This window comes from Prionailurus bengalensis, chromosome B4, assembly GCF_016509475.1.
Source record: "Prionailurus bengalensis isolate Pbe53 chromosome B4, Fcat_Pben_1.1_paternal_pri, whole genome shotgun sequence".
Taxonomy (NCBI): domain Eukaryota; kingdom Metazoa; phylum Chordata; class Mammalia; order Carnivora; family Felidae; genus Prionailurus; species Prionailurus bengalensis.
Window position 1 is genome coordinate 130,358,980 of NC_057358.1, and position 21,025 is coordinate 130,380,004.

At 53.1% G+C, this 21,025-nt stretch overlaps 1 protein-coding gene across 1 annotated transcript; it reads right to left on the reverse strand.

Moving 5' to 3' along the window:
• Nucleotides 1–5,927: 5,927 nt before the first annotated feature.
• LOC122473301 (apolipoprotein L2-like) lies at nt 5,928–10,872 on the reverse strand. Its single transcript, XM_043563662.1, is given in 2 exon segments — nt 5,928–7,170; nt 10,719–10,872. Coding segments are annotated over 2 exon segments (972 nt in total). The 5' UTR covers nt 10,832–10,872; the 3' UTR covers nt 5,928–6,311.
• Between the last annotated feature and the right edge of the window lie 10,153 nt (nt 10,873–21,025).

The window sequence follows — 21,025 nt, forward strand, 5'->3', positions numbered from 1 at the left end:
GGGCTGGGAGAGAAATGGGCTGGAAATAGGAATCTTTTGGGATCATACATGTGTTCTGTATCGTGATGGTGTTTAAAGCTTCAGCTGTTAAAATTCTTTTTTTTTAATTTTCTGAATAATACGCTTTTTTTTTCACTTCAACCATCATTTTTTATCTGTCCTTTATTGTATTGTATGTATGTATGTATTTATTTAATGGAATTTATTGTCGAGTTGGCTAACATACGGTGTTTACGGTATGCTCTTGGTTTTGGGGGTAGATTCCCGTGATTCGTCGCTCACATACAACACCCAGTGCTCATCCCAACAAGTGCCCTCCTCAATGCTCATCGCCCATTTCCCGCCCCCCCATCAACCCTCAGTTTGTTCTCTGTATTTAAAGAGCCTCTTATGGTTTGCCTCCCTCTCTGTTTGTAATTATTTTTCCCCTTCCCTTCCCCCATGGTCTTCTGTTAAGTTTCTCAAGACCCACATGTGAGTGAAAACATATGAAATCTATCTTTCTCTGACTGACTTATTTCACTCAGCATAATACCCTCCAGTTCCATCCACGTTGCTGCAAATGGCAGGATTTCATTCTTTCTCATTGCCAAGTAGTATTCCATTATATATAAACCACATCTTCTTTATCCATTCGTCAGTTGATGGACATTTGGGCTCTTTCCACAATGTGGCTGTTATTGAAAGCGCTGCTATAAACATTGGGGTACATGTACCCCTATGCATCAGCACTCCTGTATCCTTTGGATAAGTTCCTAGCAGTGCTATTGCTGGGTTGTAGGGTAGTTCTATTTTTAATTCTTGAGTTGTGCACTTGAGTTGGATGTAGTTTGTCATATGTAAAAATTTACCTCGATTCTATTGACAAGAAACAATCCGAGCCAGCCCTCTTTCTGTTAACACGCATTGCATTTGGGTCCGACAGCATCCACGGCCACATCTCCAGCAGCCGGGGAATGCAGAGAGCGGCCCAGGTCCCCGCAGCAGGAAGGGACGCTCATAGAGCAGCTGATGAGAATATGCTGTGCCAAGGTCATGCCAGAGGAAGCCCATGGGATTGTGGGAGCCCAGAAGAGGAGCGTTAGAATCCCCACCGACGGTCTGAGGAGCTCCCTCTGAGGAGCTGAGGGAGTCGTGAAGGATAAGCAGGAGGCGGCCAGGTGAAGGAGGACCAGGCGTGTAAGATGGCAGACGGTTGGGCACTAGCCGAGGAACAGAGGAGGAACATCCCGGGAGATGTGGGGGAAGCTACCAGCATTTCAGGGGTGCTGGAGCACAAGGGCTGTGGGAGGGGCAGGGACGGAATGAACACGGAGAGGCCATGTCTGGGAGCCCCCCTCCCCCTCCTGCACTGTGCCCACGTGAGTGCCCCCTTGGTCCCTGAGCTCCAGAGAGGATGGGACCTTGTCTGATCTTTATGTCCCCAGAACGTTGCAAGTGCCAGGCGCACAGAAGGGGAGGGTATCAATGAGTGTTCAACAAATGACTGATGGAATGAATGAATGAATGAATGGCAGGGGGACTGGCCTTTCAGGTCCACTTCTTCAGCCACATAAAAACGTCCTGCCAGGGGCACCTGGGTGGCTCAGTCGGTTGAGCATCCAGCTTCGGCTTGGGTCATGACTTCACAATTTGTGGGATCGAGCCCCACGTCAGGCTCTGCACTGACAACTTGGAGCCTGCTTCAGATTCTCTCTCTCTCTCTGCCCCTCCCCTGCTCACTGCCTCTCTCTCTTTCTCTCTCTCTCTCAAAAATAAATAAACATTAATACAAACAAACAAAAAAGTCCTGCCAACGTTGACACCAAAGGTCACTCCTTAGGTTCTACTGGGGATGATGCTTTCTCCTCGTTCTTTTCTTTTCTCTTTTCTTTTCTTTTCTTTTCCTTTCCTTTCCTTTTCTTTCCTTTCCTTTCCTTTCCTTTTATTAAATTTGAGAGACAGAGCACATGTGCAATTGGGGGAGAAGGGCAGAGGGAGAGAGAGAGATGATCTTAAGCAGGTTCCACACTCAGCACAGAGCCCGATGTGAGGCTCAATCCCACGACCCTGGGATCAATGACCTGAGCCGAAATCAAGAGTCAGACACTCAACCGCCACCCAGGTCCCCTCTCCTCATTCTTTCTGTCATTGGCTAGACAGCTCTGTCACCCCGGGGACAGATGTGGCCATGGGAGGGGTGCAGGCCCCATTGGGACACCTTTCCAACATTCACGTGAGCTAAGGCTCCGGCAGACTGGGTGAACACGAAGATAACTCAGAAGAGACCAGTAGGCTGTGGAATTCAAATTCAAGGTGTAGCAAAGGGGGAGAGGGTAGGACTCTAGTCAGGAGGCCAACACACCCCATCGGCGGCCCTTTCCCCAAGTCACACGTCTTTGGGCCTTTGAGTTTCCAGGCGTTGGGTGACCCATGCGACTGCTGTGGTAACATTCCTTCCAGTAACCTCTCCTCCATGTGGAGGTGAGACAAGCCTCGGACACCCTCCGTGGCTCCTCTTTGGCCCCTGGTCTCGTTTCATACAGGCCCAGGGATTACCTTATCTGGTTTCTTAAGGTGGTCCAGCTCCTTCTCAAGCCTGGGTAGTGTCGGCCCTGTTCTCTGGGTCAGAGCGCCCTCCTTCCTTGTTCTTCCGGGTGTAGGCCCCGGTTTCCCATTGTTCGCATGCCTCTGGCGTCCACCACACAGGGCCCACCACACTGGAGACAGGAAGCCAAGAAGTTCTAGATCTACCAGTGGTTTCTGTCATGGAAACAAATCTGGCCCCTCACTTCCCGGAGCCGGGCGATTCTGTCGGTGAGTTCATCTGCCACCAGCCTAACACCCAACTCGGACCCAAACACCGCCCATGATTCCCATGCCCAGCCCCTTGAGTGTGTCCCAACCTCCCTGACCACTGTCCCTCTGACATCCCAGCGTCCCCCTGCCTTTGCTTCTCAAGGTGCAGACTCACTTCCCCAGCTATGTCCTTGTCACCATGAAACTCACGAATTCACTTCTGAAACACTCCATTCTGATCTCCCTACTCAAATCTGCTCAGAGCTTAGCCTTCCCTCCGTGGTTCTTATCAAACCCTCATCTCTAGCCTTGCAAAGTGCCTTTGGCCATTTTCTCTATCTCGTCTCCCTCGTGCGGGTTAGTGTCCCCATCATCCTCTCTGGACCCTGCCCCTTCCAAGATCTAGCAGCAATTCGACACCGCTGTCTTTCCTGATCCCAGCTCAAGAGCCCTCCGAGGGGCCAGCTGGATTTCTGCCTGTTGCGTCTGTCCAGCCTGCTGTGTACCCCTCGGCCTTTCTCCCCGCGGGTTCAGCTCAATTAACACATCATCTTTCGATGTGCCAGGATTAGACACTCCCAGCATTCGCATTCTGACGGCAAGTACAAACTCTGTCTTCTAAACCAGTCTCCTGACCCTCTGAGCCACCAGATGCCTACATATGAGCCTTTCAAATTCTTAGCTGCTGGGTTTTAACAATCCCACTGAGATTTTTTCACTACTTGAAGGACAGTGGAGACGTCACAGCATCTGAAGGATCAGGGCCCCCAGCCCCCGGGGTTGGTTCACTGATACAACCCTGGGGTCCACTGTCCTGCGGCTGAGGCAGACACCAGGAACTCTCCACATCCACGGTCACTGTATGATGGGGAAGGACAACCCCTGTGTCCTATGATCTTTCATCTCAGAGGCTGGCCCCACCCAGTTCCTTCCCTGTTGGCAGATGACATTCAATGAAAACAAAGAACAGGGGCCTCTGGGTTGAGCATCTGACTCTTGGTTTCAGCTCAGGTCATGATCTCATGGTTCGTGAGTTCGAGCCCCACATCGGGCTCTGTGCTGACGGCATGGGCCTGCTTGGGATTCCCTCCCTCCCTCTCTGCGCCTCCCTTGTTCTCTCTTCCAAAAAATAAATAAACTCATAAAAAATTTTTTTCAAAGAATACCAAGAACAGAGTTTGTGGTGGCTGATCTGTTGCTCCTGGCCATACCCAATGCTAACCATCCGAAGGCGTCAAACCTCACGCCTTGAGGGCTCTCTACCTCTTGGGGAACACAGCAGAGGGGTTGCACGTCACAGTTCTGGTCTGTAACGGGATGAATGAAGGGCGGTGAGGAAAATAACAGGCCGCGGAGCCAAGAATTATTCCACTCACCAAAGATTAGGAAGCCTGAAATAGCAATACTACTTGTTTTGAGTAGAGCCTTAGATAATTGGACAAGGCACAAGAGGCACATGGAAAGACATCAAGGGCTAGGTTACTTAACGTTGGGGAAATACCCGGCGAATCCTTCTCTTTAACCCCCGTGCAGAAAATCACTGGTAATGAGTCCTGGGTGACAGCTAGACCTGAATGCTCGGCGAAGTGTTTTGCACCTTCCCCTAGAATCTGATGGCTGGTCTGGGGAACCCATAGGACCGCCATTTATCCGACCAGCCACATGACAAGGACGGCCGAAGTTTCCTCTCTTCCACCCTGCTGGGAGAGAACTGGAACAAGGCAGTTCTGGGAAGAAGGGATGTCAGGTGGGGTCTGGGAAAGAAAGAAGAGAGAGAGAATCGCCATGATTCCTGGGTGGGGAAGGGAAGGCCTTGACATGCTTGACATTCCATGAGGGAGGGAGGGAGGGAGGGAGGAGGAGGAAGTCTGTGGGGTTCAAGACTCGGCCCTCCTGCCCACTAGAGAAACACGGTCATCTATCACTCAATCCCAGGTTCTGGACACCAGCTGAGGAAAACGCCTGTGCTCAGTCCAAAGCCCGATGTGGACAAGCTCCCCCTGGGTGTCCCAGTGGGGCCTGCAGCGTGCTGAGGTCTGAGGAAAAAGCAAAGGAGGACTTGCTCCCTGAGAGCCCAGAAGACAAGCCCATGGGGAAAGGAAGTCCAGAGCCCAGGCGAGCCCCTCGATGAACACAACAGAGGCCTGCTGTATCAGTCCACATTTATTGAAGTAGCTTATAGAACACAAGACTGGGAGAGCCACATGAATCTGAAATTCCATCTTGCTGGGCGCCTGGGTGGCTCAGTCGGTTAAGCATCCGACTTCAGCTCAGGTCATGATCTCGTGGTTTGTGAGTTCAAGCCCTGTGTCGGGCTCTGTGGTGACAGCTCAGAGCCTGGAACCTGCTTTGGATTCTGTGTCTCCCTCAATCTCTGCCCCTCCCCCGCTTGCACTCTGTCTCTCTCTCTCTCTCTAAACTAAAAAAAAAAATTTTTTGAAATACCGTCTTGCCTAGTACTGTCCCCCAACCCCCCAGACGATGAGGAAACTGAGGCTCAGAGAGGCGATGTCTCTTGGCCCCAAGCTGCTTGATCTCCTCGACATGTGGCAAGATTCCTCGACCTGTTGCTGGCGTCTTCTGCTTTTCTTCCCCTTTTTTGCTTTTTGTTTTTTTCCCCAAATCAACCACTATTCCAACTCAGCCTTTGGAACTTCATCGGTGTCTCGGTGTGCCCTGGTCCCTAAGAGCAGCAGCACCTTGCCAAACGTTTCCCCCACCCCACTGCCATCGTCCCCACCGCCAGCACTGCGGCCAGCACCCTTGTCGCGGCCACCAACCGTCACGAGGAAGTCGCCGTCTACCTAAGGTGAGCCTGCTGGAAGATGAAGGTGGGTCGAGACAGGAAAGGTAGGGCTGGAGTCCCCCCAGCAAGGGGGGAGTCCGTCCTCGCTGGCATGTCCCTCAAACCATGGGGAGGGTCAGCAGAGAGGCACTTCTCCATATGCCAACAATTCTAACTGTAGTATTCCTGGCCTTCCCACGGCTTGTTCCTCCACATCTCTCTTGAGCCATGTCCTCCGTGTCCTCTTTGGTCCATCCCCCTCACTCTCTAGCCCCCTCCCTCCTTCTTCCAGCTTCCGCCTGCCTTCCTTCTCTTTGACGCCCCTGTCAGTGGCATTAATCCCTCCCCGCCGCGTGTGCAGCTCCAGAAATGCCAAACTCCTTTACACCACATTCCAAAATTTTTTTAATTTTTTTTTTAGTTTATTTACTTATTTTGAGAGAGAGAGAGAGAGAGAGAGAGAGAGAGAGTGAGCAGGGCAGGGGCAGAGAGAGGGAGAGAGAGAGAATCCCAAGCAGCCTCTGCTGTCATTGAGGAGCCCCAACGCACTGTCAGGGATCGAACCCACGGGCTGTGAGATGGTGACCTGGGCTGAAACCAAGAGTCAGATGCGTAACTGACTGAGCCACCCAAGCGCCCCTCAAAAACTTTATGTGGCCCCCTCTTCCCCTCTCATGAGGTACCTCCATGCCTTTGTCCCGCACATGACCCTGCTCCCTGCCCTATTTGGAGGTCATGGGGCCGGGCCCTACTTTAGACTTTCATACATACGGTTGAGCTCCTTCAACTTGCTCTCTAGCAACTGGGCCTGCTGTCTCAGCCTTTCAGCCGACTCTGCCTTTGCCCCCTGATGCAGGTGCTTTGACTCTTCCACAAGGTTGGCCACATCCACCAGAAGGGAGGTGATCACGGTGCCCACGTCCATGATCTGGGCTCCTCTGATCATTGCCAGAACAGTGCCTCCAAAAACTTTCTTCACCCGCTTGTCACTTCGAACTGAGACTCTCCCAGCTGTCATGAACCTCTTGGCACGGGCTGCTAAGTGAGGACTGGCTTTGGCCAACCTGATGGCACGAACATTCTTTCCAATGTTTCGCAGGACTCACACGAAGCTGTTTGTTACGGAAAACATTCAGGGTGTGTTCTGACACAGAGCCTTTGCAATGGTCTCCCCTCTGTTATCACCAGCTGATGCCAGGCGACGGGCTTTGGCTTCCGCGGACGATGTGCTCGAGTACTCCACGATGCTGCTGGACACAGTGGTCACAGCAGATGCTGTTCGCAGCCCCACCCCCGTTGCCAAGAGTGACAGACTGATCCCTGACGTCACAGGTGCCAGACTCAAGCCCAGGATGGTCAGGACCCCAGACATCATGCCGGTGGAGCTGGCCACGATGTTGGAGATGGTGCAGCCCCTGTGTACCTTGTCAACCTTGTCCGCCAGCTTGTGGAGCTTTCGTATTTGCCCCTTAAGCTCCCGTTTCAACCGGGGATACTCGTTCAAAAACCTCTCCTCCAGGTGGTCTCTTTGGATCCTCTCTCTGCCCTCCATACGCAGGTCTGCCTCCAGCTCACACAGACCTGCGTGTAGCACATCTGCCTCCTCCCTGGAAAGGTGAAGGTCAAGCGATTAGGAAAAGCTTAGCTGTCACGTGGGCTTGATTCCATCTTTCCCGCATCGACCGCAGAACGTGCACTACAAATCAAATGGACAAGAGTTTGACAGATGCGAAGAATGTTTCTTGCCATGTGACACACGTTCTGTACCTTGCTCGTGCTCCATAACACATACTCAGCCAGGGAATGAATACGTGCTCCTCTTCAGATGCTCTAAGTGGGAGGCATGTTTTTAAGGGTATTTATTTATTTGCTTCGAGGGGTGGGTGGGGGGAAGGAGGAGCAGAGGGAGAGGGAAAGAAAGAATCCCAAGGAGGGTCTGGGCCGTTGAGATCACGACCTGAGCCCAAATCAAGAGTCAGACGCTCAACCGACGGAGCCACCCGGGCGCCCCAACTGGTAGGTATTCGGGAAAGATGGCTTCTCGCTCAAGGGCAGGTCAATACTCTCAGCGCCACAGTGTTTGTAGATGAACAAAGGGAAGTGGCATTGGAGCAGAAAAACCTTCATTCGGAGAAGCTTAGTGTGTACGGAAGGATGAACCTTACCCACATAGAGGTCTGCCCTCTGCCCTTGGCTACTGGGAAGTGACCTCTAGGCCTCTGCCTGGAATGGTAAGGGTCCTAGAAGGATAGGACTGTCTTCCTTTGCCTGGGCCTTTGGCCTGACATTGCGACGTATGATGGGGGCTTTGGGTCATGTGCTATCGGTTCTGACCTACGGAGGCACTAGAAACTAAAGGCATGGGTGTGACCTCAAGGAGGGGCTGGAGATGACAGGTCAGCCATGCAGCGAATGTCATTGGGCCCCCATAAAACTCTAAAAGACTCTCTCCTTGATCTTCTAGGCCCTCTTTTTGACTAGGTGCAGTGCCTATGTAGCCTGTCGACCTTGGCCTTCTGTGTCCTGTCCGTGACAGCCTATAGTGCCCAGGCTTCGCAAGAACCCTGTTAGGTCAGTTTAATGAGAATCTTCCCACTCTTGATAACGGATCACGTTTGATATCTGATCGAATCCCACCTTTGATGTGGAAGCTCTTTTTTTTTTTTTATTTACTTTGAGTGTGAGAGAGAGCACGAGCAGAGGAGGGCAAGAGAGAGAGGAAGAGAGAGAATCTCAAGCGGGCGCCTCACTGTCAGTGCAGAGCCCGGCACGGGGCTCGATCGCGAACCGTGAGATCATGACCTGAGCTGAAATCAAGAGTCGGACGCTTTCCCGACTGAGCCACCCGGGCGTCCCTGATGTGGAAGCTCTTGACCTGCCTTCAGCAAGAACCCTGCTGAGTCCGTTTAGCGAGCGTCGTCCACCTTCTTCTCTTAGTGATTTCTCATCCGCCGCCCCCGCTCCTCGGCTATAAATCCCCAGCTCTGTATCCGGAGCAGAGCCTGATCTCCCTTCTATGGCCACAGCCCTGAATTAAGTCGTCTTTTTAATCAACGTCAAAGTGTTTTCTCTCACAGTGTGAGCTTCCCTGGTGGGCCATGCTCCATTTGCACTGTCACAGATTGAACGCAGGACGGTCACGCGTCCGGAGGAGGACGACGGAAGCTTCGCATTTGAAACCCTCCCAGACCCTTCCCCATGCGTCTCTCCCCGTGGCCACCTGCACCCTTGCCTGGAAGACAGCGTGACTGAGTGTGACAGCTCTCAGTGCGCTCTGTGAACACTTTCAGGGAATCATCCAACCTCACGGCGGTTTGAGGACCACGGCCCAGTGACTGCCCCAACTGACTGAGAAACAGGACGTCTGTTACCCTGGTTCCCCCCCAGACTCTTCCAGTTCACATCGTTGACTCCCGACCCACCACCCAGCACCCCCAACCTCTCAGGTGTCATCAGCCTCACACCTTAGCTGGTGACAGCTTCATAGGCATGCACACCAACGCCATGTGCAACTTTTATGAAATTGCTTAAAGATATGAGAGACTTGGAGAGCCATCTGTATGAAACCCTAAGCCTGAAAAGACCGCATTTGGACAAGCTGGTGGAGGAAGTACTTTCCCCTCTGGTGGGGACTTGTGCATCTCCCCAGAATTGAGTACAGAATTAGCAGCTGCCCCCTGTGATGCCACTAGTTGTCGCAGAGCCACGTTGGCTCCCACTGGTCTGGGGCTGCTCCACGTAGAAGAGGATAGGGGCGCCTGGGTGGCTGAGTCAGGCAAGCATCCGACTTCGGCTCAGGTCACCATCTCGCGGTTCGTGAGTTCGAGCCCCGCGTCGGGCTCTGTGCTGACAGCTCGGAGCCTGGAGCTTGCTTCGGATTCTGTGTCCCCCTCTCTCTCTGCCCCTCCCCTGCTCATGCTGTCACTCTGTCTCTCAAAAGTAAACATTAAAAAAAATTTGTAAGAAGAGGAGAGGCTTCCAAATGGTGGTCAAGACCCCCCAGCTCCCAGGCAAAGTATGGAGGAGACAACACCCCTCCCCGCCATGGCCCTGCATGCCTAGTGGTGAGGAGATTAAAGAAGGAAGGGAACAAATGTCCCCTCTCCCTCTCCCAGGACCTCGAGTTTTGTGCCGAGAGCTTCACTCAGTCCTAGCCTTGCTGCCCAAGTTTACCTAGTCCTCCAACCTAGACTTCCTCTTGTCCATCCCGGCCTTTGGACAAGACGATTGCCCTTGGGCCCCCACCTTTGACCTTGCAGTTCATGCTAAGGCCTTCGCCATAATCTTATCAGGTTGAGTTACTGTTTACATTGAACAAATGACTAATAGACTACACACCCAGAAACACAGGGCTGGACAGAGATAGAGTCTGGATCGAACACAGCTTGGTCCAACTCCACTCCAGTCTCTCCACCTCGTGGGCCAGCAGGATCCTGCAGTATTCATACAACTCCTTAGATGGGGAGGGAAGGCTTTAGTCCAAATGCCCAGGGGCACAGACTGGTACATCAGCGTTCTTCGGACTGGTCCCTCATCTCCAGGAAGAAGACCCTTGGCCCCTGTCTCTTCGTGGCAATCTTCTAAAAAGTTAACATTGAGGCCCCTGGGTGGCTCGGTCGGTTGAGCGTCCAACTCTTGATTTCGGCTCAGGTCATGATTTCATGGTTCATGAGTTCGAGCCCTAGGTCGGGCTCTGGGCTGACAATGTGGAGCCTGCTTGGGATTCTCCCTCTCTCTCTCTCTCTCTCTCTCTCCCTCTTTTTCTCTGCCCCTTCCCCAGTTGTGCTGTCTCTGTCTCTCTCTCAAAATAAACAAGCTTAAAAAAAAATAAAAAGTTAACATTGATTGAGCACCTACTATGTGTCGGTGACAATGCCAAGCCCTTCACGTACATTATCTTGGTTTCTCCCCGATAAAATTGAACAGATGAAGAAACCAAGGCAGAGATAGGTCTGCTTTAGGTTCAGGCCCAAGGTCACCTAACTTGCCCTCTGCAGGTCTCATCTCTTCTCAACCCGAGGCCATTCCCTGCCAGCGAATGCCATGGGAGACATATTCCTCACGGATTGTTGAGAAGGAGCACACTCAACCCCAGCCCGAGGATACTGCCACTCGGAGATCTGGGGACCACCTTGGGGCATCCCCGGGGGGTTACCTGGACAAGTTGGCCTCAGCCATGAAGCTCTCCCAGGCTTCATGGTCAGTCAGCAGGAGATGTAGGTCATCCTGGCTCACTGAGTCCTGGAAATACTCAATGATATCCTCCATATCGCTCTGTGGATGGGGAAAGAAAAGAAAAAAGTGAAGAGTTGTTTTGTTTTTTTCTTCTTCCTGCTTCGCTAAGGGAGAGAGGAAACCGGGGCTTAGCTGGAGGGAACCCACAACACTAAATCTGTGTATTCACTGCAAGCCGAGACGGCCTAGGCAGGGGTATTGAGGTGAATACCCTCAGGCCTCGCCTCAGCTTTCACATCTGATATGTCGGGGGCTTATTCCTGAGACACGGGCAGGTGGCAGCCGGGGGGTGCTGGGGGAGGGGAGGTTTCCACCTGGAGCTGACAGGGTCCGTGTAGAGGGGACAGCAACGAGACTCAGGGCCGGCACACTGTGTGGCAGGTCCCGGCCCAGACCACATACACACATTATATTTGATCGTTACAACAACAACATAAGGGAATATTCTCATTTTACAGGTGAGGTTAGGCAAGGCACCCCGGGTCACACAGGTGGGAGGTGGCCAAGGCCACCCTGGGGTCCAGTTCAGTGGCCCACCGTCCCTCGCGGACCAGCAGTCAGGCCGGACGCAGGGCGAGAGCTGGAGGGAATGGCTTGGTAAAGCCCCACAGTCGTCCCCAGCCGGGCTGGACAGGTCAAGAGGGCAGGAGAAGCCTCCAAGGTGACTAGTTCAGGACTCCTTCCTTCTCTCCTTCCCCCTGCTGTCCCCTACCTCCTGTGGGCTGTCCGGCCTCACTTCTGGGTCATTGGATGGGCGGCAGGGGGAGGGAGGAAGTGAGCACCTTTGCCATGACCCTGAGAAGAGGACAGGAGGGAGGGGCCCCTATGGACTCCCGGACCAAGGGTGGGGTCTCCCCCTTGGTCCCTCTTGAAGGGCCCAGGACACTCATCAGTCCCCTTCAAGGGACTGATTCTGCTGTGGGTTAACTCAGCTGGAGGCACTCCCCCAATTCCGGGAATCATCTGGAAGGTGACTACCTGGGTAGAGCCCACAGGCTTCTTGGGTATGGTGCCAGCAGTGGGATCTCAGACTTTCCCCCCCAGCTTGCGTCTGCATCCCAGTCGGAAGGAGGGGTCGCTTCACCCTTGAGAAAGAGAGAACAAATTGTGCGGTCAAGTGTGAGCCAGCGGTGACCACAGGGAGCAGCAAGGGGCCAGGTCCCTGGTGGTTCCCTCTGGGAAGGTCACAAATGCCAAAAGGGACTTAACCTGATATGTCCATCTGTCTCCTGGCCTCTACTGGCTGCTATTTAAGGAAGGTTACTCACCTCACTCCAGCTTGTTCCCAAGCCAGGTCACAGTCCTGCTGTCCTGTTGGGGCACAAGGAGAAGATAATCAGAGAGGGAGACTGCCATCTGAGAAGCTATAGAGGCAATAAAACCAAACACAGAAGAAAAGATGGGACGGAATGTTCTAGAAGTTACTCGAGGTCAGGCACATCTGTGTTGATTAACTGACGATAGCTAATGTGGATCAAGTATCTAGGAGGGGCAGGGCTCCTTATGGTTCCCTCACTGATTAGTCACACACACTCCATGAGGGGGTGCTCTTGGGGTTGCCATCTTATTTTGTTTTAAGGTTTGGGGCTCCTGGGTGGCTCAGTCGGTTGAGCGTCCGACTTTGGCTCAGGTCATGACCTCGCGGTCTGTGGGTTCGAGCCCCGCGTCGGGCTCTGTGCTGACGGCTCTGAGCCTGGAGCCTTGCTTCGGATTCTGTGTCTCCCTCTCTCTCTGCCCCTCCCCTGCTCACATGCATGTGCTCTCTCTTTATCTCTCTCTCTTTCAAAAATAAATAAAACGTTAAAAAAAAAAGTGGGATGATAACATGAGTTAAACTAGAATAGAGTGAACTCTAACCTTCAACAGATATATTTCCTAGCAATATGTCACCCACTCACATAAGCACCCGTGGGTGTTTCTTACTCAAAGGTAGCAAGACTCCTTGGGGGGGAAACTGAATTCCTGGATTCCACGGGTCTGCAATGTCCACACTCCAGGGGGCAAGGATGATTTCAGGGAGGTTCAGAGCCATGCTCAACAGGGTACCCATGGGGAAGTCCCAACAAATTACACATAATAATAATAATAATAATAATAGATAATGATCATTATGATCATGTTTAATTGGGCCAGGCTGAGTCAGTGAAAAGCCGTGAGTTCCTAATAATATTCAAATGAGGGCAAATGAGACAAAATATACAAAAAAAAGGTAGCTATAAAGGTGAAAAAAGGTAGTTATAATTAATCTTAATAAGAAAGGGAGTCTTAATATATATGGGCATTTTGGGGGCACCTGGGTGGCTCAGTCAGCTGGTTGAGCAGCTGACTTTGGCTCAGGAAGGAAAGGCCAGGAGGCACCTGCATGGCTCAGTCAGTTACGCATCTGACTCTTGATCTCGGCTCAGGTCATGATCATGGTTCATGAGTTCGAGCCCCGCGTCAGGCTCCGCACTGACAGTGTGGAGCCCGCTTAGGATTCTCTCTCTTGATCCCTCCTCTCTGCCCCTCTGCCATTAGTGCTTTCTCTCTCAAAATAAATAAACTTAAAAAATACATATATACCTATGGGCATTTTCCCCCTTCTATTTATTATATGATTGTGATAAGGGACCGAGAAAGAAAACCACAAGAGGCCCTGACATTGGCTGGCTAGCCTGGCACTCCCTCCAGGTAATATTCCCTCCCTTGGCTAAAAAGAATGACTGTTACTTCTCTAGCAAGTTTTGTCCTTGTTCTGTTCTCTCCCCCCTTTTTTTTTTTATGCATATTTGTTTCAGCATAGAGTCCAACATGGGACTGGGTCTCATAAACCATGAGATTCATCATGGCCTGAGCTGAAATCAAGAGTCAGATGCTTAACTAAAAGGCAACCGACGGAATGGGAGAAGATATTTGCAAACGACATATCAGATAAAGGGTGAGTATCCAAAATCTCTAAAGAACTTATCAAACTCAACATGCAAAAAAAAAATAATCCAGTGAAGAAATGGGCAAAAGACATGAATAGACACTTCTCCAAAGAAGACATCCTGATGGCCAACCGACACAGGAAAAATGCTCAACGTCACTCCTCATCAGGGAAATACAAATCACAACCACAATGAGATACCACCTCACACCTGTCAAAATGGCTAAAAGTCAACAACTCAGGCAACCACAGATGTTGGCGAGGATGCGGAGAAAGAGGATCTCTTTTGCCCTGTCGGTAGGAGTGCAAGCTGGAGCAGCCACTCTGGAAAACAGGATGGAGGTTCGTCAAAAAACTAAAGATAGAACTACCCTACGACCCAGCAATTGCACTACTAGGCATTTATCCAAGGGACACAGGGGTGCTGTTTCAAAGGGACACACGCACCCTCATGTTTATAGCAGCACTATCGACAAGAGCCAAAGTCTGGAAAGAGCCCAAATGTCCATCGATGGATGAATGGATAAAGAAGATGTGGCGTATATAGACAATGGGGTATTACCTGGCAATCTGAAAGAATGAAATCTTGCCATTTGCAACTACGTGGATGGAACCGGGGGGTATTATGCTAAGCGAAATTAGAGAAAGACAAATATCATATGACTTCACTCATGAGGACTTCAAGACACAGAACAGATGAACATAAGGGAAGGGAAGCAAAAATAATATAAAAACAGGGAGGGGGACAAAACAGAAGAGACTCATAAATATGGAGAACAAACTGAGGGTTCCTGGTTGGGGGAGGGGAGAGGGGCTCCATGAGGAAGGGGGCACTAAGGAATCGACTCCTGAAATCATTGTTGCACTAGATGCTAACTTGGATGTAAATTAAAAAAAAAAAAAAAAAAAAGTCAGACGCTTAAGCTTAATCGACTGAGCCAGGCATCGCCCTCTGTCCTCTCCTGGGCTAGATAAGATTACTGAGACACCCACTGATAGAAATGCCCCCCCTTTCGGCAGCACAGCACCCCATCTAGAACGGCCCTGTTTCCTTAAGAGCCTCCCTCAAAGCCCAGATCCTAGAATCCGTTCTAACGCCCTCTTCCTCAACCACAGGAGTGTGCCTGGCGGCTTCAGGCTGAAGGGCACGGAAGGTAAGGGTGTGGATCTACACGGTGGGTATCATGGGTTCTACCGAGGAGGAAAGAACGCACACAGGCAGCTGTCAGGGGATCAAGGCAGGCCCAGCAAGGGTGCGGCCGGCTCCCAGCAGGTTATCTTCCTCTGTCCAAACCACTGCTGCCCTGGTCATTTGCTGACACTGATCCGTTTCTAGCTACTGATCTTTGCTCTCAGCCTTGATGTTAACGACAAAGCAATGCTCGCGGCCTCTGCTGCTTTCCAGCCCGCCAGTTCCCACGCACCTCCACCTCCTCCCAGGCCACCGGCCTCCCCCTCCACCCTGCTGCCTCTCATGTTGGGGCCTGGACACCAGGTATGTGTTTTCTGGGCGCCTCTGCAGCGACGGGCAACTGTCCGGCCCGGCCTTGGCCACAACAAGACACAAGGGGAAGTCGGCTTGGGGGGGGGGGGGCCTGGGGCCTTCCTCCTGCAAGGGACAGGCGGGAGAGGAGATCTGGCTGGCCGCCTTCTCCTCCTTCTGGTTTGAATGCTGCATGACCCTGGGAGCCCAGGCAGCCAAGTGACATCATGAAGCATGAGCACCAGAGACCAGGAGGACTGCGTGGGTAGACAGAACCAGACCCTGGATGACACCAAACGTTTGCAGATGTGTCTGCAGCCTCGGGCTCATCCTTCCCGTCCTGTGCTGTTCTTGGCCTGGCCCTGACCCTTGTCGTGGGTGTCTGCTGGGTTTTGATCCTGGACGTTGCTCCCTCCTGCTTGGTTCGTGCGTGGCGGGGGGGTCCTCACTAGCCTGCTGACTGGTCAGTTCCCGGCCAGGTTGTGGGGAGGAGGAGAAGAGAGGGGCCTGTCCCGTGCGACGACGTGGCCCAGACTGGGAGCCTCCCATCCTCACCAGCTCTAAGCTCTCCAGATGCGGTAGGGCAGAGGTTCTCACCAAAGCATCTCCCTGCAAATGGCTGCGGGGTATCCTCCTCGGGTAGGGAAAGGGGAGGCGAAGACAGCACCAGGTTCAAACTCCTTAGCCTGGCGCCCCATCCCCCTGGCGCTGCTACTCCTGTCTTCCTCGTTGCCTTGGTCCAGGCACCCTCACGGACCCCGAGCTTCCTTGCTTTTTTTTTTTTTTTTCCTTTCTCTTTTAAAATTTTTATTTTAAGTAGGCTCCATGTCCAACGTGGACCTTGAACTCACAACCCCGAGATCAAGAGTCGTTTGCCCTACTGGCCAAGCAGGTCCAATGTTCTGCCCCTTGCTTCTGATTAACCTCAGCCTCCACACCTGTGCTCAGGCTGCTCCATCCCCCTGGAAAGCCCTTCCCCACCCTCCTTAACGTGTAAACGTTGATCTGTGCTTAGGTGCCCAGCTCAAAGGCTCCCTCTCCTGCCTGCTTCTCCCCCGACCCCACCCTGTTACTCTCCAGGCTCTCCTTGCCTGTGCTCTGTCCTCTCCGTGGTTCTCTGTATCTTCTCCAGCCTTCTGTTTCCTCCACTCTGAGCACGCAGAGGCCCTGTCTGTTCCCTGCCGCATTTCCTATTCTGCCCGGGGGCACCCTCTGCCCTCCAGGGCACAGCCAGGCTAAGATCTGGGGTGCAGGAGTCACGGCACACCCCAGTTTCATTCACCGTTGAGTAATTTTCTTTGTTTTTCCTGTCTATCTTGACGAGAAGCTCTTTCTGGCCGAGAACAAATAAGACTGTGCCTCAGGTTTGATACAAATTACCCTATTGATTTAGTGCGCTTTTGACAGGCCTCTCAGATTTCTGAGAGTTTCCATTCACTTCTTCGTGTCTCCGTACTCCAGCCATAATATTTTTATACGAGGAGACAGAGGAAGAGGAAACCGCAGAAAAACATGGGTGTCCCGATGCCTGAGACCCAGAAAGCGCCTTCCAAAGCCTCCCCTCCCCCCAGGGTGGCCAGGCCAGGTGTGGATGTCGGGCCCAGCTCCCTCCAGCCTTAGCCCAATTTTGTTCACTAACTGCTGCCCGTTGGGGAGAAGGGTGGAGGCCGCTTCCTTACTGCTCCTTGGAAAGCACACAAAAAAAGCCGTGTTCCTTTGGATTGCAGTGGCAGCCATTAAAGACGTTCTGAAGAAAGAGAAGAAGTGGGGGGGGGGGGGAGGAGGAAGAGGAAGAGGGAGAGGAGGGGGAGGGGGGGAGAAGTAACATCTGGGAGTAGGAGGAAGAGAAGGAAAAAACCAAAAAGCTTGTGCAAACTCAATCAATCAACCCCAACAATGGGACGCCTGGCTGGCTCAGTGACTGGAGCGTGCGACTCTTGCTCTCGGGCTTGTGAGTGCAAGCTCCACGCGGGGCATAGAGATTACTTAAAAAAAATAAACTCTTTAAAAATCAATCACTCAGTCCCAACAGAACCCATACGTAAGCGAGAAAGAAAAAGCTACAAATATCCCGGAAGAAATGTTAAACAAAACAGTAATGATGTTGAGTTGGGGCTAACTTTTCTAATCAAGATGGAAATCCCAGACCATAAAGGAAAAGGTACAGCTATTTGACCTGCTAAAAATGAGAAATTGCAGGGGCGCTTGGGTGGCTCAGTTTGTTAAGCGTCCCACCCTTGGTTTCAGTTCAGTCATGATCTCACTGTTCATGGGATCGAGCCCCACATCGGGCTCTGCACTGACAACAAGGAACCTGCTTAGAATCCTCTCTTTCCCTCCCTCTCTCTCTCTCTCTCTGCCCCTCCTCCGAGCGCCACAGGTCTCTGACTTTCTCAAAGTAAATAAACATCAAAAAAAAAAAAAAAAGGAAAATTGCACAGGACACCTTAGGAGACACGACTGATGGATGCTGAGAACAGACAAGAGCGGGGCAGGCATGATACGCGAGAGATCCTCCAAATCAACATGAAAACACTGAAGCCAGTTTTTTAAAAGATGTGAACAAACAGTCGCCAGGGGAAGGGACTGGCCCAGGGTCACACGGCTCTCGGCGGGCAGGGTGGAAGGGAACACCAGATGTTTGGGGAGAAATGAGATTTTAACGACCACATACTAGGTCTGACTCGGCCTGTGTGAACACACAGGGGTAAGTTCACGCCCCCACAGTCGTCCCCAGGAGTCCCCGGCTTGGTGTTTTAAGAGTACAAAGGTGGGACCGTATCACAATGTGGCCCTTGTCACCCCAGCACCGCCTCCCTTCTTGCTGACAGGGGCACCCACGCCTGCCTCTCCTCTTACTGCCCCACGGCACGCGGAACAGAGGGCCCGGCGCGGGGCAGCGGGGGAAGCCCGGACGTCCTGCTCTGTCTCCCGGTCCAGGCACCCTGGGCCAGAAGGTCCCTTTCTGGCCCTCAGTTTCCCCGCAGAGCCTGGCACCCAGCAGGTGGCTCAGAGACACTGTGGGTGACGCGACCTTGAGTCCTTGACCGTTTGCATCTCAGAAGAAATGCTTTGCCAGTCAGGTCACCGCAGGGAGAGGCTCCCACTCACCTGCCCTCCTTCACCTCCTCTGCTTCCTCCAAATTCCCCAAAGGGATGAGCACCCCTGCCCACTCCCCACACCTCCCCCCTCCCCGATATCCACCTCCCTCCTGGGGTCTGCTCAGGTCGCTGGCAGTCTGGAACCTGGGATGAGTAGTGCCCCCCTCCCTCTCCACTGTTTCGGGGCACAGGGTTGGAGGGGGAGAAGTCAGACAAACCCGGCTTCAAATCCTGGCTATGCCGCTCTTTGGGGCACGACCTTGGGCTAGAAATCCGAGCTAGGATCCCTCTTCCTTCAAGAGCTGTTTGGAGGGTGAGTAGAGGGGCAGGGGTTCCCACCCTCCACACTTACCAAGGAACCATCTTCTGAGCTGAACACCGTCCGGCTTTTCTTTAGCCGTGTGGACCCAGTCACCTGCGGTGTGTGTAATTAACACACAACTCCGGGCCCAAATGCATATGGGACTGAAAGGGAAACTGGAAGTCTCCACTTCAGAGCCACTCAGGATGGACACACACAAGCACAGGGCCCGTCCCACCCCCTCAAGTAGGAGCCTCAGATCTGACGTTCCAGGTCCTTCTGGCCCCATCCCTTCCTGCCTTGGGCTTCTGGAAGGAAAACCCGCCGCTGAGGGACCGAGGAACCCTCAGCCAATGACCCCTCGCCCACCCCCCCCACGGGGGTCTGTCCCCAGGCCCCTCCTCTCCGCCCCACCCACCTCCCTTCTGGCATTATCCACCTTCCTATCGCCAGCACTTAGGACCGACGCCAGACATACCCAGATGCTCGCTGCATATTTGCCGTTTTGCGGCTGCTTCAATGCCATCCCCGCGTGGCCTCTAGGCATTTGGGTTGGCAGATCCTTCGCCAGGATCACCTGCTTGTACCACCTGGAAAAATCAGGCCTATACTTCAAAGCCCAAATCTAGCATCACCTCCTCTGAGAAGCCCTCCACCCTCCACGCAGGCAGAGTCCGCTGTCCCCTACCGTGCTCCCGTGGCACCGGGGGGGAGGAGTCTAAACCCGCGGCACGCATGCCACCCCACCACGGTGTCCGTGTCTCCTCTTTGGATCTAGTCAGGTCTCACCAGACCTGTCGCTGATGGCAGGGACAGCCCCAGTGCCCGAGGAGGCCCGTCCTTGGCGGCCGGTGCTGTTTGCAGGACAGGGCTGAGGCCAGGCTGCTGTTTTCTAACCTCTGCTTAGTTCTGCTTGACCACAGACCTCTTTCTAAGCGCAGGACTTGTCCGGGAAGGCGAGTGTCAAGAAATGGAAAATGAAAGCAGGTAGCTAGGCTTCCTCCCTTGTGTGGTTCCGAGGGGACGCATGGACACAGGGCTGGACGGTGGGCCCGGGACGGGTGTGAGTTTGCAGATGAGGAAACACGGCTGAGGGGAGAGGGGGTGGCTTTCGTGCAGCAGCTCAGGGCAGGGCGGGGGAGGGAGCCAAGCTCAAAGGCGCTTTGTCACTTCGACCCTTGACACTTGCTTCGAGTTATGTTTTGTCCACCTCTGCTTGTTTCGTGATCTTCTGGTCATTTTTTCTGTAATTCCCCTTCCTCCTGATTCTTCCGCTTGACGGCCAGATAAATCCACTGTGAGGTACAGAATTCAATGAACTATCCATACACCCGCGGCCCGATTATCTACTGAGGACGCAGAATGGATTCCAGACACGGATGGACTCCACCAACCAGGCTGGGGTTGCAGACACGTCAAGTGAGGATTAGGCATCTTTTGACTCCAGGGACGTGCGCTGAGCCCCCCCCCCCCACTTGGGGACCCTAGAGATCTAGCGACTATAAAATAGGGCTCAACTTGACCCCCAAGATCACAAGAAGAGTCACCCAGGATGACTCTAGTTCCAGAGTGGGGCGGCGGGGGGGGGGGGGGGGTTGGGGCAAAATCGTTGGTCAGCAAGCAATTTCAGCCCACTGTGAAGGCAATCCCAACTCAATGGGAAAGGGACCCTAACATTGCTGAGGGAGGTGTCCCCCAGCATCATCTGGTGGAGGCTGGGGGGAGTCAGCAGGCGGGCACACAGCTAGCACCCCCACGCAGTCTCTCCATCCCTTGGGGAGGCGGGCTCGGTTCAGCCACACTGGACGTTATGACTTGTATGTTTCAGTGTACCTGCTGCCGAAGCGAGCACTTGACTCGTATGTTTCAGAGCAGGGACCCCACCTCCTGGTTCTCCCTTTCTCTAGGGACAGTGGCGGGGGGGGGGTGGGGAGTGGGGAGCTGTAAACTGGGCATGTGACAATGGGGACATCTGGAGTCATCGGGTGGCTGGCAGAGACAGACATCTTAGGATTTCAGAGCGTGGTGAATGCATCCATGCTGATGGCACCTGGTCACTCGGGGGACGTGGAAGGGGAGCCACGGGTCTGGGTCACGCGTTGCAAGGCCGTTAGCACCACGCAGTGGACAAATGCTATTTGCCTTTGCTCACATCGGTGGTAAAATCGGGCGCCGAGTAGCAACTGTCAAGTTCAGGAAGGCTTACAATAAAGTATGAAGATGACAATTCAGGGTGCCTGGGTGGCTCAGTCCATTAAGCGGCTGACTTCGGCTCAGGTCATGATCTCGTGGTTCGTGGGTTCGAGCCCCGCGTCGGGCCCTGTGCTGACCGCTTGGAGCCTGGAGGCTGCTTCCGATGCTGTGTCTCCCTCTCTGTCTGCCCCTCCTCCGCTTGCTCTCTCTGTCTCTCTCTCTCTCAGAAATAAACGCTAA